The 25,574-nt window shown below is 39.6% G+C and overlaps 1 protein-coding gene across 4 annotated transcripts in view; it reads right to left on the minus strand.

The window, feature by feature from the left end:
* efr3a (EFR3 homolog A (S. cerevisiae)) overlaps nucleotides 1–25,574 on the minus strand; it is a 74,498-nt gene that overhangs the window by 38,886 nt on the left and 10,038 nt on the right. The window contains exons 2-7 of one of the 4 annotated variants that reach the window (XM_053651607.1): nucleotides 20,872–20,996; nucleotides 17,448–17,524; nucleotides 12,437–12,564; nucleotides 10,624–10,774; nucleotides 4,813–4,934; nucleotides 3,696–3,845 (exon numbers count right to left, since the gene is read on the minus strand). In XM_053651607.1, coding sequence (XP_053507582.1) covers nucleotides 3,696–3,845; nucleotides 4,813–4,934; nucleotides 10,624–10,774; nucleotides 12,437–12,564; nucleotides 17,448–17,524; nucleotides 20,872–20,965 — 722 coding nt within the window. In that variant the 5' untranslated portion in view covers nucleotides 20,966–20,996. The remainder of the gene's footprint in view (nucleotides 1–3,695; nucleotides 3,846–4,812; nucleotides 4,935–10,623; nucleotides 10,775–12,436; nucleotides 12,565–17,447; nucleotides 17,525–20,871; nucleotides 20,997–25,574) is intronic. The other 3 variants (XM_053651605.1, XM_053651608.1, XM_053651609.1) reach the window with 3 other exon arrangements.

The following is a 25,574-nucleotide window of genomic DNA, read 5'->3' on the forward strand; positions in this document are numbered from 1 at the left end:
CGCTATATAAGTGCAGACCATTTATTAATATTGAGTAACTGACATTTAGGTGCGGGCTATTTGTTGGTACCTCAAATAGTGAAGGCTACAGTAGGTAGCCTTCACTATTTCTCTTACAAAGCCGCACAGTTTCTCTTACAAAGCCGCACAGTTATGGAACAGCCTTCCATCGAGGCTGAAAACATATTTATTTAGTCAAGACTTTTGTGAGTAGTTTTTTTCTTAGGTAACGAAGCAGATCTAGAGGGTTCATAGGCATAGTATTGTGGTGAACTGGGCTGTTTGGATGCTGTGGTTATCCAATAAAATGGACTGGAACAAACTGCTGTGTTATACAAGTTGACAATGTTACTGCTGCATTTACTGCATATGGCTCTTATCTCCCTGAAAATTTTTGTGAAACAAATATACACAAAAAACAAACAAAAAAAAAACACTGTGATGGGCTGGCACTACATTGTATCCCTGCCTTGGGCTCAATGTTCCTGGGATAGGCTCAGATCCACCGCAACCCAGACCTCGATAAATCATTTAATGAAGGTGAATGCATGAGTGAATGCTTAAACATTCATAAAACATCTGAGGCCAAACCTAAGAAATTTACTACTTTTGTATCCAAGATTACCTCTTTTGGGTACTTCACCTGACAATTGAGCTATGTCAACAGCTCCCAAATCTGCTTCACACTTTTCTTCCTGTATTGTGATTTACTGCTGTGAGCGGTATGCATTTACAGCATTTGGCAGACATCCTTATCCAGAGTGACCTACATTTATCTCACTTATACAACTGAGCAGTTGAGGGTTAAGAGCCTTGCTCAAGGGCCCAGGAGTAGCAGATTGTCAGTACTGGGATTTGAACTCGCAACCTTTTAATCAGTAGTCCAACATGTTAACCATTGAGCTACTACTGCCCCTTTAGTGCTGCAATTACATTATTATGCATTGGAACTCATGGAACTGACACAGCTGCAGACAGAAGACCAGAAACAAGTGGACTTGTTCAATTATCGCATCATGTTGGTGGTCCTAATTTATTCATTTTTTGTTTATATACAGACCAGTTATTTCACGAGTCTTCAGTCTCGAGTCTGAGTCAAGTTGCAAGTCACTCAACATGTGAATGAAGTGTGACTCAAGTCTTTGGCAGGCAGCAAATGGCAAGTTTGCTGTGAACATGTGAATGTGCCCGTTTTATTTTTGCTCACTCAAAAATAAAAAATTTCAATTAAAAGGTGGTGTTTCAGCTGAGAGTATTATATGAAATCACATTGTCCACTGGGAAACATTGATTGGAAGCATGATTTGATGATTTAAAATTTCGCTTGAAACTTGTTCAAAGTTGCGTGTTTGAATGAATCTTCTCCAATTTGTTCCATTTAAAATCTGAATGGGCAACATACTCTCACTGAACGCTTCATTAGTAACACTATACTAATACTTGATAGGGCCTCCCTTTGCAAAAAAACAAACAAAAATCTGGCATGAATGGAAACATTCCTTTGAGATTCTAGTCCATGTTGACATGATTGCATCAAGCAATTTCATGCTGCGAATCTCCCGCTCCACCACATCACATAGGTGTGGATTCCTTGGAGTCTGACCCAGTGACTGAGAAGGCCACTGAAATACACTGAACTCACTGTCATGTTCATGAAACCAGTTTGAGATGACTTTTGCTTTGTGACATGGTGCATTATTAATCTGCATGTAGCCATTAGAAGATGGGTAAATTGTGGCCATGCTACGTTTTTCCAGTCTTCAACTGTCCAATTTGGGTTAGCCTGTGCCCACTGCAGCCTTATCTTTCTGTTCTTGGCTGACAGAAGTCGAACCTGACATGGTCTTCTGCTGTTGTAGCCCATCCGCCTCAAGGTTTGATGTGTTGTGCTGTGCATTCTGAGATACTTTTCTGCTCACCACAACTGCAGAGTGGTTATCTGAATTACTGTACCCTTTCTGTCAGTAAGAAGTCAGGTCATTCTCCGTTGACCCCTCTCATCAGCAAGGCGTTTCCGTCCAGAAAACTGAAGCTCGCTGGATGTTTTTTTCTTTATTGCACCATTCAGAATAAACTCTAGAGACTGTTGTGTGTGAAAATCCCAGGAGATCAGTATTTATAGAAATACTCAAACCAGCCCATCTGGCACCAACAATCATGGCACGGTCAAAATCACTGATCATTTGAATTTTTCCCACCATTCTGATGGTTGATGTGAAGCTGCAGGCCCGTGATGATATGCATTGCAGTGGTGCCACATGATTGGCTGATTAGACAACTGCATGAATGAGTAGATATACTGATGTTCCTAATAAAGTGCAAATGTAAAAATGTAGTTAGTAGTTAATTTACAAGCCAAGTCCTTAAACACTGATTTCATAAGAAAAAGCTCACTATGCTGACTGGTCAGAGAAAATTCGCTCCAATTGACCAGCCTGTTAATTAAAAGTAATTTAATTAAAGTAGCAAAGATTGTCATTTCATGTTCCACATTCATCCATCAGTTCCAAATATGTAGAATAATAAGCTACTTGATGTAAAAAGGAACAACACTTCCATCTCTAGATGGGAAATGCTGTTAAACCGATAAATTCACTATGACCCAACACTGTCTGAGATATATGTATTTGAGGAGGAGAAGGTGTCAGACACACCTCCATTCCTTCACACCTCTCTACTGACCAGTAACTGAGGAGGAGCTCAGGCAGTTTGGTGTCAGACAGCACTTTTTCCAAACTGCTGTGCTCATTCCCAACTGAAGGGCCTTTCTGGTGCTTAAATCAGGCTTCAACCTCCTGAAGCCTGGATTTGGGCTAAAATATGCAGAAAAAGGCAGAATTCATGTTCTCATCAATCTTGCATTATCCAGTAACACTTGATGAAGTTCAGGAACTGCATTTTGTAGGTTGCTTTCAGGAATGGCTTCTTTTGTGCAGCCTTTCGTAAAATGCGTATAGAAATGACAACTAAAACTGACAGCTATATAAGCGCTATATAAATATAACTGTAACTAACAACCCCAAGTATCAACGAAACCAAAACATTCTAAAACTGATCTTAGGGTTTTCCCTGTAATCATTCCCAGTGGATTTTCGACAATTCAAAATGTTTTGAGCATGATTGATCATGTTGAGATTTTCCAGTTGTTTGACTAGAAAATGTGACTTATTGTGTGTAAAGTTTCTTTTATACATTAGTTTTGCTCATTTTCATGAAGAGAGCCTATTATTCTGGACTTGGCTGCATATGTTTGTATATCTATGCAGGTTGTTGCTATCCTTCACGTAAAGAGCATGGACGACATATTAGAGTGTGTGATGTCTAATATGGATGGGTAGGTTGGTAGTGTGTACGTGTGTGCAGTGGACTGTTTTCTTCATTACAAAAAGAATTCTGACCAATCCCTTCCACTTCCTCAGACACTCCTTACCAAGTCCAGTGACTTCTAACAAACTTCACTGTTCATTTTCCTAAAATATAAAAATACTTTAAAACACAGTGACCCTGACCTGGATAAAACAGCACCGCATGAGCGTCCAGCTCACTCCCATGTTAATCAAAGTGGCCTTTCTTTGTCCCAGGAGCTTCAAATCTAATAATTTGCATTAAAAAAAATGTAACTTGTCTATTCCTGTGACTCCTGCGAGTACCATTGAACACCTCTAGTGTGTGCATGCGTGTGTATGTGCGTGTACCTGTCTAAGTCGTCATTGTCCTGCATGTTGAAGAGCATGGAGGGAATGAGTTTGTCCATGTGCTGAGGTTCCCAGATGATTGCCTGCAATTCATCATTCACTGTCTTCCTTACGACTCCCTGCAGCCCTTTGATACCTGCTATGCGGATCCTACATACACATACACACACAAATATAGACACAGTCAGACACATACAGCCAGTGCTTCACAATCACTTCAATGTATACTCTTTTTAAATAAGTAATGATTTGTTGAATTAAATCAGTGTCACAGCCATAGCATTCACATACTTATGGGAAGACCTAGATTATGTATTTTTTTTTATAAAAATTTTTTTGGGAGGGGGTGGGTGTAAGGCAACTATTGTTGTGCCCAAAACTGTTAATGTTTCTACAAACTGATGAAGTGTTGACTATGAATAGTCTTTTTTCGTGGTCAATATGATGATACAACGACGCAATAATGGGGCACTTAGCTACTTGAATAAGAGGTCAAGAATACTTATATGCATATATATGCCAGGTGCAAAATAAATACAATGGACTATCAGTCAGCAGATTATCAGTTGCATATTTGTAAGGAAGAGACAAAGAAACAAACAATGCTATTTAGTGTAGAAAGCAACAGTGAAAGAATTAAATGGATCATTTAGAATGTATGCTTGCATTTCAGTGTCGTCAAAAAAATAGCCACAACGTAATAAATACACATAGTATTTAGTGTGTAATTTTGAATCTGGTGCTTTCAAAGGATACCTTATTTATGTGTGTAGGCAGAAGGATTTAGCAGTGAGCATTTTATTTCGGGTATGTCACTTATGCACTCTCAATAAAATGGTGGGTACTGGCATCTTCTTCATTTTGTATTTGAGCGTTATCAAGTTGTACTTTTATGTAACTTCAGCGGCTCTGGGCACGTGAACAAAAGTGCGAATCTCACTGGTTGGCCAGTTTTTGACGTGGCACGTCAAAAAAGAAAAGAAAACCCGTGACCATTGTGAACGTTGTGAATCATCCTGGTGTGAACAGGGCTTGAAGCAGTATACCTCAAAATTATGCTAGGAGGAACATTTGCATGCATATCACATCACAGACACACACACACGCACACACACACCTGGTGCGTGTCTCTGGGTCTTCATGTGTGGAGTGGCACATGGCACTGAACTGGGAGACAAAGAAATCATAGCGGCGATGATACGAAGGCGTGTCCTCCTCAATGTTTGCAAACTTCACAAACTGTGACAAGAAAAAAAACACAAACAATTAAAAATCTGTGAAACATTAAACTCTAACCAAGAAATTATATCCTACACACATGCATGCTCACGCATACACAGTTGGAAAATGAGAAAAATAATTCATTAATGAGAGGAAATTCTCTCTATCAGACAGAGATGAGGTGAGATATCACGGGAGAGGCATGCGTGTGATTCGCAAATATGTGTGAGGGTGTGTAAGTGTGTGTGCTTAGAAGATCATGAATTCCTAAGATATCTATATTCCTTTGTTCTGTCTCACTCTCTGAAGGCTTTACTCAGTGTGTGTGTGTGTGTGTGTGTGTGTGTGTGTGTATGTGTATGTGTGTATGTGTGAGAGAGAGATAGATAATAGATTATATCTCAGTATTACTTTAGATGAACTAAATCAAACCTCTGAACACTGCTGAACTATTTTTTTAAATGCCCCTTGTCCACTACTGATAATTTTTTTTATGCTTCTAGTTCTATATTTTCGGGACTGTACGATGTTTATGTTAAAGTTTATCTTATTGATGTACAGCAAAGCATTATGTATGTAATTTTTTTTTTTTGCATTACCCTAATGCTGTCTGATTACTTTTAATAATACTGTACACAAATGTAAATATTAAATTGAGCAAACTGAAGCCTAAGTTCACATAAATTAATTCTATTAATGATTGTTTTATACACATAAACTTAAAGCTGTACAGACCATAACAACTAAAATGATACAATAAGCTTATAATTGAAATATGGCACTAAAACATGGAGCAGATTCTGCTGCAAAATGGTGAGTACAGTAATGAAGTGTGTATATTAACTTTCTCTAATAAGTCATATTTTGATGGGGACATCATGTATGTTCCAAGGCCAGAAATTTACCAATTTTATATTTACTAAACAATATTCCACCAGACATGTCTATACATTGGGATAGAATTTCACTGATATTTAAAACATATTTTAAACTCATGGTAGATTTACAACATTTCATCTAAGAAAAAAAAAAAGTTAGGGCACTGAGACGATCAGCATCTACAAAAAGCTACGACATTCAATTTGAAAATATTTCACATTCCCATCATTTAACAGATTATTTTCAGAACTGCTGGTGAGGTGTCAGGGTAACTCATCTGGATTTTGTCTAATCTGTATTTGGAAAAGAAAAATCTTGAATTTAATAAAACCCGATTTAAGGAATGGACCTCCAGACCTACAATTTTATCCCATCCTATTCTATTTATAATGTCATTTATAATTGATGGTGGTGTTTATTTATAATTGATATGTTTTCCTTGACTCAAATTGCAGCCTTTAAAGTTCCTTTTATTTTCCAAATGACCCTGAGAGAAAATGAATGATCACTTTCATCATTAGTGTAGAAAACTCTAGCGTTAAAAAGATCCCTGGGTATTACACAGGCTCACAGGATACCAATGTGCTACTCAGTGATTCAATGCTTTAACACATCTACTTCAGCCTAATCAGGTGTTGATAAGAGTCAGAGCCTGGAAGGGTTAGAGTCTCAAAATATAAAGAGTGATGGAAATATAAAGCCTAGAAATACTCAAAAAGAAAAGGGTAAACACATCAGCACTTCAGAATTCTATCAGTGGCACATTTCACACTGTCCACCCATCTAGCTGCTAATTCCTTTAGTCGTTCCGTTCTCGCCTCTGCTACTTTCTTTTCGACAATTTAATTTGTATAGCACTTTACACCGAGTTCCTCTCTCTCCCTCTCTCTCAACCTTCCATTCACCGTTAAATTATGCAGCATGTTTCCCCATCCAGAAGCACTATTTTAGATCCCTCTGAACTAAATCTGACCAAGAAAACAGGTGAAGAGCATTAACGCAGAGTGATCTTTCTCCCTTCGTCTCACTTCGTCTCTCCCGATCTCTCTCTGCCTCTGCTTAGAGTGCTTTTTATGTGTCCGTTGTTAGTCCATTGGAGATGATCTGTAGCGCAATATCTCAAGAACGAGTGGTTAAATGTTTGTAGTATTTATCTGGAAATATCACTGTAACCCCAGTAAGGTTAAATGTCTGAAATAGTTTTTCTTCAGTAGCATCCTTCAAGTTTGAAGCATACGTTGAAGGTAGTTCTGGCCTACAAACTAGTAAGAAGAAAGACTAGAATTGCGTTTGATTATATTTGTCCATATTGCTCATGTTAAATATTGCATTATGTATGCTAATCAACTATCGGTGCATTCATAAATCTTTGGGTTGTTTTCACACTTTGATCCAATACTTGAGTCTTTACCCAGGATGAATTTTAGGCTTGTTAATTTTTTCTTCCAAACCATGGACCAGTTGTGTATTTTAAACATCACTGTTTTCTATGTAAATTCATTTTACAAAATTGTAAATTATAACTAAATAACTACAATCTTGTTACTGCTCTTATTAATATTTATTTAATTAGTGTTATTTTACTTAAGCTTGACATAAATTCGTGAATTAAATGTATGAGTTTTCAGTGTCAACAATTCTTTGCTGATTAATGTGCACTAAAATAACCAGTGTGCATTAATCAGCCACTGGGAATACCTATTATTATCAACTGATCCTGACTGCTAGCCATTGATGTACAGGATGATAAGCATATTAGTGCTTATTTCAGGTATCTGCCTTAAATCATTACCTCCAACATGTATGTCACCAGGAGGTTTTCAATTTTCAAATGGGGAAATGTCATTCTAGAGAACACTGTGATCTCATAGCTTATAAATTCTAGTCAGCGGAAGCATCAGCCCTCATGTGAAGCCCTCACATGAAGCCCTAGTCATGTGAAGACTGAACTCGTGTAAAGACCTGTGAGTCTTCCTGCATGAGTCCACGGAGCAAGGACACCGACAAGACACCACTCACGCTGCTAAGTATAATTTTCTCCCTCTCTCCACCTTTTCCTCCTCTGTTTTCCCCTCATTTTACCCTTTACCTGTTTATACACCAACATGTGTCATCAGTTTATCCCTGTTATTTACCACAGGCGCAGACCATGGCACACTCCTAGAAAAGTACGCAATTTAGACAACCTGCGCTCTCTGCACGTGGCCTCTGCAGATTCCTTCTCATTCTCAATCGGACATTGGAACTGCCAATCTGCGGTCAACAAGGCAGATTTCATTCCTGCCTTTGCAACCCACTCGAACCTCAGTATGCTAGCTCTGACTGAGACCTGGATCTATACTGAGAGCACTTCAACACCCCCTGCCCTAGCCTCCAACTTCATCCATACCATGCACCCCAACAGATAAGGGGGTGGTACAGGTTTCCTTTTCTCCAAAACATGGAAATTTATGTCTTTCTCCCCCTTGCTCCTACACTTCCTCTGAATGTCATGCTGCTACAGTTACTGACCCTGCCAAAATGCACTTTCTTGTTATTTATCGTCCTCCAGGTCAATTGGGCAAATTTAATTAAGAGTTTGACATGCTACTGTCCAACATCCTGCATGAATGAACTCCTCTTGTGGTCCTCTGTGACTTCAACATTCACCCAGACAAGCCACATGCAGCTGATCTTGCCACACTCCTTCCCACGTTTGACCTCAAGCAGTTCACCACCACAGCAACTCACAAGGCCGGCAAACAGCTCGACCTCATCCTCACATGTAACTGCACCACACAAAATCTTCTTATTACTCCTCTCCACACCTCTGACTATTTCTTGATCCTGTTTTCTATTTCTCTCCCCTCACCCCCTCACATTCTCCACCTTTCGTCACAATCTTCGCCCCGTTTCCCCCTAGTACTTCACCTCCATTGTCACAACCTCACTTCCCTCTGATATCCACCTCTCCTCACTGGACTTAAACACCACAACTGACACGCTATGTTCCACTCCATCTTCTTTTGACAGCATCTGCCCCCTCACCTCCAGGCCAGCTCGCACATCACCCCCTAGTCCATGGATCTCAGAAGCTCTGAGTAACAATCGGGCCAAGCTAAGAGCAGCTGAAAGGAAATGGCGTAAATCTAATGATCCGACTGACTTAACCAATTACCAAACACTTCTCTTTTTCACATAGCATCTCCACTGCTAAAGCCATATACTACCAAAAGAAGATTGGCAGCTCTCCCAACACCCACACTCTCTTCAAAACCTTTTCTTCTCTTCTCGGTCAACCCTCCTCCCCCTTCCCCTACCTCTCTCACTGCAGATGACTTTGCCACCTTCTTTTCCATCAAGGTTACATCAATCAGGAACCAGTTCTCAACCCCAGACACGCATAGACCGGCTCCTCCTCCACGTAACTCTCAACTGGCCTCCTTGTCTCCTCTCTCAGAGACTGAAGTCTCAAAACTCCTCCTCTCTATCTGTCCCACAACCTGTTGTCTTGACCCTATCCCTTCTCACCTTCAGTCCATCTCTCCCACACTATTACCTGTTCACACACACATCTTTAACACATCCCTCTCTATTGACACATACCCGACCTCATTTAAGCAGGCCTGGGTTACCCCACTGCTTAAAAAAACAGTCACTTAACCTTGCTGCTGGTGACAACTACAGACCGGTTTCCCTCCTCCCTTTTCTTTCCAACTCAAAACTGGGGTTCCACAGGGATCAGTTCTAGGTCCACTGCTCTTTTCCATTTATACTACATCTCTGGGGCCTGTGATCGAGTCTCATGGCTTCTCAAATCATTGCTATGATGATGACACCCAGCTCTATTGGTCTTTCCAGCCTGATGATCCATCCGTCTCTGTACGAATCTCTGCATGCCTGTCTGACATCTCAAAGTGGATGAGGGAACATCACCTTAAGTCTCAACCTGGCAAAACCTGAGCTTCTCATCATCCCAGCCTGCCCCTCAACCAACCATAACCTCACTGTACAGCATGGCTCAACCACACTCAAGCAAACCAGGACAGCCAGGAACCTTGGGGTGACTTTTGATGACAGCTTGACCTTTACAGACAAATTTCAACAACTGCACATTCCTGTAGGTTCATTCTGTATAACATCAAGAGAATCAGACCCTATCTCACCGAACAGGCTACTAGTCCAGGCTCTTGTCATATCAAAGTTGGACTACTGCAATGCACTACTCTCGGGCCTCCCAGCCAGCTCCATCAAACCCCTTCAGATGATTCAGAATGCAGCAGCACGCCTCGTCTTCAACCAGCCCAAAAGAACCCATGTCGCACCTGTCTTCATCTCCCTCCACTGGCTTCCTGTAGCTGCCCATATCAAATTCAAGGTCTTGATGCTCACATACAAGACCTTGTCTGGAACAGCACCCCCCTACCTCAACACTCTCCTTGAGGCTCACGTTCACTCACGCAATCTGTGATCGATTAACGACCGACACTTAGTAGTGCCTACTCAGTGTGGTTCAAGGTCCCTTTCCAGAACCTTCAAACTAACTGTTCCTCAGTGGTGGAATGAACTTCCAACCTCAATCCGGACTGCAGAATCTGTCACTATTTTCAAAAAACATTACTCTGGCTCTTATACCTTTACTCTGCGCACTTTGCTTCTCTAGAACTCAATAATAAATCTTGCATGGTAGCACTACTTGTATTGTTCTCCGGTTGATATATCGCTTTGCTTGTATTTCCTCATTTATAAGTCGCTTTGGAAAAAAGCGTCTGTTTGAATACCTTCTCTTCACTCAATATATGGAGAAAGCATCTTTATATTTATTTGTACACCACAACTTGACACTTACAGAGTTGGTCCCCAGCACTTGCAGGTCAGGTTCCTTGGATTCCAGCAACTTTGCCACCATGTGCAAAAAGCTCTCCACGAAGGGCTTAATGCTCTGTGAGTGACATGCCATCAGCAACTGATCCAGCGCTTCCATTGCAATCACCACATACCTACACACACACACACACACACACACACACACACACACACACTTAGTCATACAGATCTATGTATATAACAGCAAGGTACAGTGCCCTCTTCTAATATTGGCACCCTTGGTAAATATGAACAAAGGCAGCTGTGAAAAACTGTCGTTATTGTAAAATATAGGTGTGCCACAATTATTGGCACCATTTTAGTCAATACTTTATGCTACCTCCCTTTGCCAAGATAACAGCTTTAAGTCTTCTCCTATAATGCCTGATGAGGTTGGAGAATACATGGCAGGGGCTCTGAGATCATTCCTCAATACAGAATGTCTACAGATCCTTCAAATTTCGAGGTCCACGCTGGTGAATTCTCATCTTCAGTTCACCCCACAGGTTTTCTATGGGTTTCAAGTCAGGAGACTGGGATGGACATGGCAGGACCTTGATTTTGTGGTCAGTAAACCATTTTTGTGTTGATTTTGATGCATGTTTTGGATCATTGTCCTGCTGGAAGATCCAACCACAGCCCATTTTAAGCTTTCTGGCAGAGGAAGTCAGGTTTCATTTCATTTCATTTCATATTTCATTTAATATCGGTTGATATTTGATGAGTCCATGATGCCATGTATCCTAAAAAAATGTCCAGGTCCTCTGCCAGAAAAACAGCCTCCACCATATTTAATCATGGGCATGAGGTACTTTTCCATATGACTACCTCTCTGTGTGCACCAAAACCACCTCTGGTGTTTATTGCCAAAAAGCTCTATTTTGGTTTCATCAGACCATAGAACCCGATCCCATTTGAAGGTCCAGAAGTGTCTGGCAAACTGACGACCCTTGAGTTTGTTTTTGGATGAGAGTAGAGGCTGTTTTCTTGAAACCTTTCCAAACAACTTGTGGTGATGTAGGTGACTTTGGATTGTAGTTTGGAGACTTTCTGACCCCAAGATGCAACCAAATTCTGCAATTTCTCAGCAGTGACTCTTGGAGATTTTTTTGGCCACTCAAACCATCCTCTTCACAGTGCGTTGAGACAATATAGACACATGTCCTCTTCCAGGTTGATTCATAACATATCCAGTTGACTGGAAATTCTTAATTATTGCCCCGATGGAAGAAAAGGGCATTTATAATGCTTGTGCTATTTTATTATAGCCATTTCCCATTTTGTGACGCTCAACATCCTTTTGCCGCACATCATAGCTTTATTCCTTGGTCTAACCCACTGTGATGAATGACTAAGGGGATTTGGCCTATGTGTTACCTCCTATTTATACCCCTATGAAACAGGAAATCATGGTTGAACAATTTCCTGTTCCTAGTAACCCAGGTGTACTAAAAAAAATTTAAATATCAATGGGAATATACTTCAAATATATTATTCTCATATTAATTAATAGGGGTGTCAATAATTGTTGCACACCTATATTTAACAAAGATCTATATTTTTTTTATAAACCTGTGTTGTGTTTGCAATTGTTTGATATCCATGAAAGCAGAGTATTTTTGTGATTTTTTTTTTTTTTTAACAAAAGATCAATGTTTAAGCAATAACACAAATTTTCACAGCCTTCTTTGCTCATATTTACCAAGGGTGCCAATATTAGTGGAGGGCTGGAACCCACTATGGTTTTATGAGTGAGTGAGTGAGTGAATGAATGTGTGTGTGTGTGCCGGTCGTACCCATAGCGGTGTCGGACCACGTCCCTGCTGAGGCGCTCGGCTAAATACTCTCCTATACGGTCGAGCTTCTCTGGAGCAGAAACGGCAAAGAATGTCAACTTTTCCATGTCTGACTTCACCAAACCATCCTTGAAAAATGAGAGAAATAAAGAGAGGCGGAGAAAAGATAAAGCAAAGAAAGTGAGTGAAACAATGACGAAGAGGTAGCACAAGAGATTCAGGCATAAACCTAGCATTTTATATGTTGTTTGTCATGTTATACTGTGATAATTTTTGGTAAGTATTGTACCTCTCACCTCTGTGTTTTTGTTTATCAATGTTATTGCAGTAATATACCCAGCAAGCATCATGTCACTTAACCACTGGGAATCCCTAGTTTGGTAACTAATAGCAGTGCTTCACAGGTATCTGCCTTAAACCATGTAAATTTAACCACCACCGGCAATATAGAGGTTTTCCATTTTCAAACTAGAGAAATGTCATTCAAGAGACCACAGCAAGTATTTTTTTTTTTAAAGGTTAATGATGCATCAATAGGTACTTTTTTTCCCCATTTTTTTCCACTTTGGCTGAAGCCTGCCTTTAAAGTTGTGGGATGTCCACTAAGGAGTTGAGTAATTCTCACTGAGCAGTAGCTACCAGGCCTGTTGGTGCAATCAACAAGAGCAGCGTTTACCCACATCACCCCAGAGCACTTCCGTCCCACAGCTCTGCAGCTGCTAATTTAATTAATGAACCTCTGAGCAACTCTACATGTCACTCCCCTGAGCAATCAAAGGAAAGTGTGCATTAGTATACCGTAAGCAGCATGTCCCTGAGCATATCATTCATGTTTAAAGGTGCGTTCAAGAGAAAGGAAATGGCTGTGTGTGTGTGTGTGTGTGAGAGAGAGAGTGTGTGAGAGAGAGAGAGAGAGAGAGAGAGAGAGAGAGAGAGTGAGTGAGTGAGAACTTGAGGAAAAGCCTTCTTTAAAGGGATTAAAATCAAGGGAATCCTCTAATACAGGACTGTTACAATTACTACATAATCTCCTAATGACAATATTTAGAGCAAAGTTTTTTTAAAACGCTGTCTGCTGTCATCTGTACTAAGTCCATAAGCGCTCTTTTCATGTGCATCAGACATCAGTATCTGATTACAAACTGAATTGATTGGGCTTATGTCCATTTGTCTATGGCATGCAGCTATCGCAAAAATTTGTCAAGTCATGATATTCATTGTTTGAGAAAAGCAAAGTGAGCTAACAAGGTTCTTTGCAAGTTGAAAGTATTAAAAACCATTTCCAAATCATTTTGCTAAAATATACTTATGTTTTCTTGAAGTAGAAACGTCAAATAATATTATTGGCAAAAAAAAAAAAAAACCCAGACATTTTGGTCAAAACCAGACTTTTCTTAATTATTGGCTGTTTTCCTGAATTCGGCGACATCCAAGACTGCCACACTTTTTTCAATTATTATTTGAATAAATGACGTTGCCACAGTCTAAAAGACAATTTAATTTACTTACATGTTTAATGTGGATAAATGGCTGATCTTCATAAGATACATGTGCATTATTAGACTACTGTTATGCTTATGTTTTAATAGCGCCATAAAATCAAAAGACAGTTAATCATCATGCAATTAATCTCAGGCCTATTCTATCATTTTTATTTAAAACATATAACAATTATTGGCACACTTTGCTTAAGCCCAAAATAACACACCCGTATTTCTCTGATAAATTTGGATAGGGCGTAAGAATTCATATAATGTGGCATTGATGGCATGTACTTTTGTTTATTTTTTTCATCTTGCTGGATTAGGTGATCTGCAAGCAAAAATTATACAATCGCCTCCAAAAGCAATTGGAACAGCAATGGCTCTGATAGATTTCCCTTCTTTTCTCAGCTTCAAAATGGCTTGCTTTTCTCCCATAGACATCATTATGGTCTTCATGTGGGTTTATCCTTTTTAACAAGAAATGCAATCTTCACAAGCGAAACCTAGAGCTCAAACCAAGAGTAGACATTCAAGGATATTAATTTACAGTTTAAAAATTTTAAGTTTAAATAATCAATCTAACAGGGCACACCTGGGCAACAAGAAACACCTGTCAGTCACATGTTCCAATATTTCTGATCACTTGAAAAATGGGTGGGTTCAAGCAGACATGACTACATGAACATGATCAACTGCGATATTGACGTTTAAAGTTCATCCTCCGCTCATAGAAAACTCCACTGCATATGAAATCAAGCGCTTCCTAAACTTACAGCCAGTCACCATAGGGCGGCACAGGGATGACATCATTTTATGCCAAAACCCGGAAACGAGTTAGCATTTTCTCCCTTCGGATCCACTGTCCCAAATTGTTTTTTTTTGTTTTTTTTATGGGATTTTGGTTAAATGCCTGAAATAAGGTCTGTGGTAAAAACAAGCTCAAATATTTTTCACATTTTATTCTACAACATAAAATATGCCAGTAAAACCCCACTCGTGATTTTTCAAAAAGCTTTTACGTGTAGTGTGCAGATAAGAGCTTCATTTAGAAGAGAGACAGACAAATCCAAAACGTGAGACAATAGCGTGGTCAAAAACAGGCAAAAGGTCAGGCGATCGGCAAACGGGCATAAACAAGGCTAAACAAGAATCAAATAACGAAGTCGAGAATAAGATCAAAACTATGAAGAAAGGCTTGGTACACGGAAAACTCACGCAATACTTTGCATCGAACAAAGCGACATGAGGGGTTTAAATGACAACCGTAATTAAGTGTGAAGACAAAGCAGCTGAGACTAATGACGACACATAAGGGAACAACAAATGACAATACAGGGGCAGAGACAGGACAGAAATCATAACAAATGCACATGTAGAAAGTCAGTAAAAAACCCGGAAGCGCACTACATGCTCCAGCGCTTGTGCAAGGGGAAATCGTGACACTAACATGTTGCTAAATGGGACTACAGACGTTGTCGGGGCATTATACGTCATCACGCCGAACAGTAAAAGTCTTTGCAGATAAACTGGTTCAGGTCTGCTGTGCACAATTCCCCCAAAAATGTGAATGAAGATTCAGATTTATTTCTGGCGATTGTAAAATTCAATGAATAATCGCAATGAAAAATTGTGATCTCAATATTCATCAAAATAATTGTGGCATCACAATTGGTTATCATTTTGGCCATAATCGTGCAGCCCTATTCCTAGGCTGGCATCGGATTGAGAAAGTCATAGCAATTGTCTGTTCAATCTCTCCCATCTGCTTCACAGCAGCCATTAAAGTCATCCTAATCAGTTGTGGACAGATGGCTCTGGATTAGTTAAGGGTTATTTTATTTTGAATATTGTTTTGTCTGAGTTCATCCTGCACCAAAAATAAGCATGCAAGTAAAATGAACCTGCCTGGAGCCTATCCCAGGATGGGATGCCAACCCATCGAAGGGCACAATCACACTCACACACTACGGACAATTTGGAAATGCCAATCTCCACACACACACACACACACACACACACACACACACACAGGGTGGAGGAGGGAATAGAACCCCCAACCCTTGAGGTGTGAGGCAAACATGCTAACCACTAAGCCTAACTGTTACAATTAAATGAAAAAGCAATACAAATGGTCTATTTCAATCCACAAAAGATTTGTCACCTACGTTTGCATTCACTGTAGAACAAAAGCATTAACAAAGACAGTGAAAATGACCAGAACTTTTAATTAAGTGGTTTGAACAAAACCCTCCACGCAGGACGCATTTGTCTTTCAAACCTCAGCCCTCCTACGTATTGGTGATTTTTCCAGCATTAAAATACAAAATTCCCACAAAATCTACAGCACATAAGTCATATAGCGTAATGGTTCTCAACTTGGGGGGGGGGGGGGGGGGGGCGTGAAGAGATCGGAAGGGGGGCCCCGCACTCCCTCTCCCTCTGTATTTTCTTTTTGCTGGGGAGAGGCAGAGTTTAGACTGCCTTTTATCTAGCTGTCAGTGCAGAGCAGTGTTGCCAACTTAGTGACTTTTCAGACCCCTTTACCGACTTTTTTCAATAAAAAAAAAAAAAACATACCTAGCGACAAATCTAGCGGCTTTTTTGATAAACCTTAGCGGCCTTCCAAATGTCGCCAGTACTGTCCTGCAAGCGCGACGTCTTGCTTTCCCGCTGCACCCTCACCTCTCTCTGCGTCTGCTCCGTTCAGTGTGGAGCTGAGGTGGAGATTTAACAATGTCATGGATAACGAGACGCGCCCTTCATCCCAATTTACATCATTCGTATGTCAATGTTTTTAGAATGCAAGACAAATGGAATGCGACATGTTTTACATGTAAAATAGTACACGTTATTACAGCCTAGTTCTCTAGTTCAAAGTAGTTATAGTGTTCAGAAACATTTTTGATGATTCATGTTGCATACCTGGCCGTTATATAGTTTTATAAAAGTTAAGAAAACTTTCATAAGTTATGAAAAGTAATTAAAAAAGTAAAAAAAATATCTATCAAACAAATTATAGAGTAGGTAGGTAGGTAGGTAGGTAGGTAGGTAGATAGATAGATTTTATATAAAATAGAAAAACATTTTACCTGGTCTCCTCCAATATTGGGGAGGGGTGCCACATGATAGGGAAGGCTTGGGGGGGGCTTTAGTTGCAAAAGGTTGAGAACCTCTGCTGTAGCACATTCAGCCAGTAAATGAGCTGTAAATTTCTCTCAATCTTGGTATTAAATGTTGGTCAAAGATTCACCTTAGAGAACATATTGGATCTTAATGTGGTGATGAGACAGAGAGAACCCTAGTAGGAGCACTACATCATGCTTTTATATCTCTTAAACCTACATAAAGTTGGTTACTTCCTAAAATCTTGTAGAGGTATATTTATTTATTTGACCAGAACACCTTCACCCATCACCCAACTTGCAATTTTAATATTAAGTCTATGTAAAAGGTGAAAAACGAATTTATTCTCAAATTCTGCTCTCACAGATAGACCGTGTTTGTGTGAGTAGCTGAGGTAGTAGTACCTTTGGGTCCTCTGGGAAAATGTTATCCACCAAGCGCTTGTAGCGGGGACGACACCGCCCACAACATCCACACACACCTGTAACAAGAGACATCTTTCAGTGTGCATCCACACACACACACACACACACATATATATATATATATATATATATATATATATATATAAAAGCCATGCGATAGCCGTGACGCATTATTCAGGCTCTGCACTTCACACCAGTCTTGACTACTTAGTCCTCAAAGCATGCCCAGTGCATGTACCATACTAACATTTATTATAATTAATGAAAATAACTACGCAGTATGAACACTGTTGAAACTCCAGCCAAGGGAATGTTGTGTGTATGCACATTTGTATGTGAGAAAAACTTAGACATAGTTTAGGTGATATATTAGGTTAGGGGATATATTTAGAGAAAGCTTTACTTTGTGTAGAAAACAAAAAGGAGGACCATTTGTATGATAATACCACTATAAGATACCTTTCATAATTTTTATTTGAACTTGTATTTATTTGTAATTTTCTTTGATAAATAGCTAATTTGCCAATCAGTCAATAAGGATAGGATGGGATAGGATGGGATGGAATGGGACAGGATAGGATAGAATGGGACAGAACGGGATAGGGTAGTATGGGATAGGATGGGATGGAATCGGACGGAACGGGATGGGATTGGATAGAATGGGATAGGATGGGAGGAAGGATGGAAGGAAGAATATCCATTGTGACGTTGAATGTTACTTTGCAGCCAAAGTATCACACATCAGTATTAACTCAAGAAACCTACACATATAAAGAATTCACAACATTAAATTCGATAAATAAAGTAATGTTTAAAAAAGTGGAATGACGTTCTCCAAGGCAAGATAAGGCAAGGAACTAGCTGAAATCCATAAGTAGTAAGAAAGTAATTATACTTCCTATCTGTGCAAATTAATATCAGCTTGGTTAGTAAATTGATGGTCTATAAACCATTGGTTACCATGGTGTCACACAAGAAATATCTCTTGATGGGTAAAAGTAAAGAAGTCTCCCAAGACCTTTGCAACCTTATTGTTGCAAAACATATTGATGGAATCGGATACAGACGTATTTCAAAACTTCTGAATCTTCCAGTAAAGCACCATTGGGGCCATTATCTGCAAGTGGAAGCAACATTGCTCCGTCATCAACCGGCCACGCACAGGAGCTCATCGCAGGATTTCTTACCAGGGAGTCAGAAGAACAGTCAGAAGAATAGCCCAAGAGCAAAGGACCACTCAGAAAGAGCTCCAGAAACACTTGGAGGCAGCAGGTACCATCGTCGCAGAGAAAACAATAGGCAATGCACTCCACCGCCACGGCCTCTATGCACGCTCATCCTGCAATCCTCCAATACTAAACATAAGGCATGTCGAAGCTCGTTTAAAGTTTGTTACAACTCATTTGGACAAGCCTATGAAATACTAGGAGAGTGTAGTCTGGTCAGATGAGAGCAACTTTTTGGCTGTCATACTACACACCATGTTTGGAGAAGAAATGTCACTGCACGTCACCTTTAAAACACTATACCAACAGGGAAGTTTGGAGGTGGAAGCATCATGGTGTGGGGCTGTTTTTCATCGCATGGTACTGGCAGACTTCATATACTTGAAGGAACGATGAATGGAGCCCTTTACCGTGAGATTCTTGAGAAGAATCTGCTGCCATCCACCAGGATGATGAAGATGAGACGTGGGTGGACCTTCCAGCAGGACAACGATCCAAAGCATACAGAAAAGGAAAATCTCAATTGGTTTCAGAGAAAAAAAATCAAGACGTTAGGATGGCCCAGTCAATCACCTGACTTGAATCCAATTGAACAAGATTTAAAGACAATATGTTTAGAAGAATGGCCAAAATCACAACCGAATACTGCGGCCAATTAATTTCTTCATACAGGAAGCGTCTTGAAGCTGTCATTACAAACAAAGGCTTCTCCACTAAGTATTAAATAAATTAAGTTAGCGTGTTCAGTACTTTTTTCCTTTGTCATTCCGCTTTATTACACATAACTTTATGTATGGTCTTTAATGTTTTGATCTCTTTATATGTGTGGATTTCTTGAGTTAATACCAAAGTCTGGTGAAAATTTCATGTGCATAGCTTCATTGGAAATATATTTACTGAAAAATATGTTGATGCGTTCAATACTTATTTCCCCTCCTGTATCTATTTTCAGCAGAAATGGTGATCATACCGTTTTTCTATGTTTACAACACGTGTGTGTGTGTGTGTGTGTGTGTGTGTGTGTGTGAGAGAGAGAGAGACTGTGAATGGTTAATTAATAATTAAGCGAAAAGAGGAAATCTGAGAGTATCCAACCAGCCACCAGGCTCCTCTCATATTTAACACACATCTTTCCCTCACTCAAAAAACACACACACACAAATGACGCATCCATCACACACACACACACACACACACACACACACACACACAGAGAGAGTCGCTATACATTCCACTGTTCTAGAACTACACGGCATGCCGTTTGGTAGTTATGATGACAATATTAATCTCAAACCAAGCCAAACTTCCAGAGTCTTGTATTTTTCCATTAGTGAGGCTGGCCAGGAAACACCAGGAAGAGACCATTTGAATGACATATGCAAAAACAATGGTCTGTGGTAGGTCCTTTACAGAAGTGTAGGGCGAGGCGGTTGTAAAAAGGGTGCTAAAACAGCTTGGCTTCTAGACTAGGATGACATGAACGTTGCAAAGTTGTTTCAATCTCTGAGACTGGTACAACATTGAAATTTGAAAATTTTATATGGGAGAAGGCTACAATACACCAACCCCTGTAATCCATTCAACAGTACTTGATAGTGATCAAAATATTTCAAATCTCACTGACCCTCTAGCCATATGCCATGGATCTGCTGCATGCCCACTCACTTTGAGTAAAAGCAGTTTTATGACCAATTTCAGATGATACACGTGAATAGATGACACCATGTTAATAGCGCAGGTCAACTGAAGCATATCCTAATATTACTACTGCAGTATCAGCACAAAATCTCATGTTAGCATTTAGTATTTCCACATGCGGGGTGTGTGTATGTGTATGCGGTATTGTAAGCTGAGAAGTGGAAAGAGGGCTGATCGTTATCAAGTATATGATACCCTCACTGAGAGGTTGAAAGCAAGAAGGAGATTGAGAGAGAGAGAGAGAGAGAAAATGTGTAATGCATTATTTATAATACTATTTATATCAGGATATGTTTTTATCCTATTTCTGTATAAACAGATAAAAGGATTACCCCAAGTCTACAGGTGTGTCTCCATACTGACTCTAATTTTTTTTTTATTCATGCTGTAACAGTCTATGATAAAGAATTAGAATCAACAATCAAGTATTAGAAACTTTTAAGCAGCAATTTCACACACACACACACACACACACATACCCAGTGCGGAATAGAAGGATGTCCTTTCCCTAGCACGTCCGTATCTGAAGGTTCCATCCGCATCCGAGCATGGCACCTGCCTGTACCTCCTCATGATGTCCTCTGACCTCTCCCGCAAATGACAGCTGTCACACAGCAACCTAACAACCTTAAAGTCCTTTAAACACTTATCCTACAAGCACAAACTCTGAGCCGACAAGACTAACACACACCTGTGCACCTGTGAATCAGGTGCACATTTGTACATGACACACCTCCTTATTCCATCCTTCCACTGTGATTGACAGTCCCACTGACCAATCCCAGCACTGCTTCAATTGTCAACCCCTGTGAGGTCAAACCAGTCAAGCAGAAAAGGTTTTCCTGACCATGCATTTGTGTTGTGTGTGTGTGTAAAAATGGTACCATAAGAAACTCAAGAAAATTAATCTCGCAGTAAATGTTAAAACTGCTCTACATGTATGCCTTAATTAAAGAACTAGAATTACCTGTTTTTCTCTAAAATTCAAAAACATTTTTGTGTCCGTTTTTGCATTTAGCTGTTTTGTTTTTCAAATGAGAAAAGCAAGAATAAAATATAGTTGCAAGCAGCAATATCAATTATCGGCACCATGAGCAGCAAAAGAAGCTTTGTGACATATTTTTGGTTAGAGTCCGATGAACACACATATGAGGAGTTAGACAACGTAAACTTTCAATCATAAAAAACCCATGTATTAAAAAAAGTTCAAATAGCTACTTCTTAGAATTTTTGTCCAGTATGTGGTACTGTTCTGAAACTGTTATCATGCAGGAAAGCGTTGAAGAGTTATAAGCCAAAGAAACGTTTTTGCTATCTCCTGACCAGTAGGGGGCACTGTGCCGAAACTCCGCAGGTAATCTCAGGGCCTAATGGTGATGACACTTACCAAGTTTAGTTACAATCCCTCAAAGCGTTGCAGAGATACTGCTTCAAGTTCAATTTTGTGCATTCTTCAAGTTCGTTGACACGCCATTCGACAACCGTATAGTTTATCAAAATTCTGTGAATAATTTTTGTTGTGAGTGCTTCTTAATGCAGGCCAATTTTCATGCAAATCCCACAAACGGTCTAGGAAGAGTTTGAAAAAGTAGGTTTTCAAAACAATTAAAAATAGCGGACAGGAAGTTTGCTCAACCATGACATAATTGGTAACATTGGTCTCTGCATGAATCACAGATTCTATCAAGATCAGTCTCATGACAGTAGACAAAAGGAGTCAATAGCTATTAGCATTTTTAGAAATAGCATTATAATTTTTGACCAAAAGGTGGTGCTGTCCCAAAACATTTTGAGCCTTTTCAGAGTATTGTACCAAAGACAAATACCAAGTTTCGTAATGATATGCCAAATTGTTCATAAAATACAGCATTTTATGACTAAATTCAAAATGACTGACATCCAAAATGGCTGACGTTAGAATTTTTCATTTTGTTGGACTCGGTATGCCTCAATGAATCTAATGAGGTGAATTTGATGATTTTATGACAAACTGTTCAGAAGTTATAAGCAAAAATTAGCTTTTCATATCTCATGAACACTAGGTGGTGCTATTTCGAAACGCTGTAGGTAACCTCATGGCCTAATGCTGAGTATCAAGTACCAAGTTTTGTCACAATCCCTCAAAGCGTTACGGATATATACCCTCATGTCTACTTTGGCATGCTCGGCGTCGATTTCATTGAACACCCTTTGAAAACGGCATGGTTTATCAAAATTCTATGAATAACTTTTTGTCATGAGTGCCTCTAGATGATGCAGGCCAAATTTTGTGCAAATCGGGTTTGAAAAAGTAGGTTTTCAGAAATTTCAAAATGGTGGAAAGATTTTCATGATGGAAAATTACATCATAGGGTGCAATCGAATCGTCTTGGGCCAAAGAATCAGAGGAAATTCATTTCTAGGACTCACAGTTCAAAAGTTATTAACATAAACGTGAGAGCAACTTTGGACAGTTGGTGGCACTAGAGGGATTGCATTAGAGAATCCAAATTTGCTGTATTAAAAGATCACACTGTCCTCTATCTGTGTGCGAAATTCCATAACTTTCCCGCAAGCAATTCTATGGGCTTCCATAGACTTACAAGCGGAGAAGAAGAAGAAGCAGAATAATAATATTAATAAGAAGAAAATTAATGAAAACTATAGAGATCTTCGCCCCTTCGGGGCTTGACCCCTAATAAAAGTCATTCAACATTAATTAAGTAATAATAACAATAATTATTACAATGCTAGAAATGACACGCTTGTGTATATGAATAAGAAAACTGGTCTTAATTAAAAAATTACCATGATGACATTTAAGATGCACTGAGCACCTGTATTAGTATAATACAGTAGAGTTGTGTGTGCCTATTACAGATGTAACACAATGCCATTAACTGTATCTGTTTAGTGCTCAAAAAACATGCATCTGTTTTTGTATTCGGATTTAAATCAGATGTGGGGCGGAAAAAGAAGTCATTTTTCATTCATAACAACTTTATTTTTTATATATTCATAAATTTTTTAAATACAAATATAAATAATAATATAAATATAACTTTATTCAACTCCTGAACCAAATACCCTGTGGACTTTCTGGTAAGATTTCAATCTTCCAGAGTTCCCGGAGGAAACCCCCTGCAGCACGGGGGGAATATGCAAACTCCGCACACACACAGGAGTTTCGACGAAGACCGAAGTTTCAATTTCCGCCTCCATTATGGAGAATACAAACTGGGACTCGACTTGTGCATGAATTGGATTATAATGGGGAAGCCTTGCGCAGCATCGGCCTCACTCTCACTTCCTGTTGACCACCATGAAGACCGAGTCAAGACGACTGAAGATGGCCCCCGAACGCAGTGATTCATACACCCATTCATACACTACGGACCCTTTGGAAACGCCAATCCGCCTACCATGCATGTCTTTGGACTGGGGGAGGAAACTGCAGTACCTGGAGGAAACCCCCGCAGCACGGGGAGAACATGCAAACTCCGCACACACAGGGCCACGGTGGGAATCAAACCCCCAATCTTGGAGGTGTGAGGAAAACAAAGAGATATAATGCCATGTGATATGATGCAGTCTGCATGAGCTATATAAATATAAAAGGTCAGCATATAAAGGTCAATATAAAAAGTTAGCAGCAGCTCTATAAATAAAAATTCCTATTGTTTGTACAGAAATATAGTAGAAATATGGTTTTATTGTGGAGCTCAGTAAGGCAGTGTTAAGACAAGTACTGGAACAAACCACTAATGAAAAAATGAACATATAATTTATGTAATGATTCCGATTCATATAATGTGAATGAACTTCATTCTGTGACAGTTTTCACATATAACAGATACTGCAAAGAAGAAATACACACCGTCTATAGGTAAAATTTATGTAACATCAGATCTTATGAAGCACAACAAAATCAGCTGCACTGCGTGTAAGTCACATGTTCAGGCTCTGAGACTGACATGTGAACTGTCCAATCACACGCACAGCCAGGGAATGACATAATGAATCAATTAAATAATCAGCTATGAATGAGCTACCACTGTAGTATACATTTCATACCACTAACAAGAGCAAACAGACAGAACTTCTCTCACTCCGCTTCTCCCTTTTATGTTAGTCTGCCACAATGGGACAGAGAGATTTATTTCCCTTTCCTTTTTCTCGTCATGTGCAGATTTTCTTATCTATAATTCTGTCAGCCCTCCAATAACTACTAAATAACTACTATAATAACAAAAGTCTCTGTTGTCCACTTTCTCCCTCTCTCTCACACACACACACACACACACACACACACACACACACACACACACACACACACACACACACAGTGAAAATACTCTTACCAGGATAATGGCTCTCGGCGTCCATAGCTGTTCGGTCGTCTCTTTAACACTCACTCTACTCCCTTTACAACTCGCTCTACCCTGCTGTCTCTCTGACCTTGCAGGTCTTCTGTACCTGCTGTCCCTCCCTCCCTCCCTTTCTACTTCTCTTTTCCCATCTCCCTCTCTAAACACATGCTATATATGTTGGAGTTAGTCTAGCTCTTACACACAGACAATCCGGCGTCCATTAGTAACATTGATGTTATTACTAACTCTACTATTGTTTCTAATGTAGGTCTCTGTTGCATTCTTCTTTGTGATTCTTTTCCAGGTTTGTGCTGCAGCTACTTTCAATTGTTGTTTGTTTTAGGGAGTTCTCCCTTCAGTCTCCTCTTCAGGAAGTGAACTGCTGCTCAATTGGGTTAAGGTCTGGTGATTGACTTGGCCAGTCTAAAACCTTCCACATTTTTCCCCTGATGAAGTCCTTTGATTTGTTGGCAGTGTGTTTTGGATTCATTGTCTTGCTGCATGATAATGCACAAATACTTACATATAACATAACGTAACATTTTATATATATTAGTTTATAATATATGTAAGTATTAATGCATAATTTTTGTGGATGCACAAAAAACACAGAATTAAACTACAGTCCTAAATTAATAATATATATTCTGGTGTGTGTGTGTGTGTGTGTGTGTGTGTGTGTGTGTGTGTATTGGGTTCCTTTCTGTTTTGGACAAACAGTTGTGTAAAGTTTTAGTTTGAAGTTTATATTTGTAACACTCAGTTTGTGGATTTTATTTTATATAAACAAGAAAAGGTACTGAAAGCCCCCCCCCCCCCCCCCATCCGATTAA

Source organism: Ictalurus furcatus, chromosome 20 (assembly GCF_023375685.1).
Source record: "Ictalurus furcatus strain D&B chromosome 20, Billie_1.0, whole genome shotgun sequence".
NCBI lineage: Eukaryota > Metazoa > Chordata > Actinopteri > Siluriformes > Ictaluridae > Ictalurus > Ictalurus furcatus.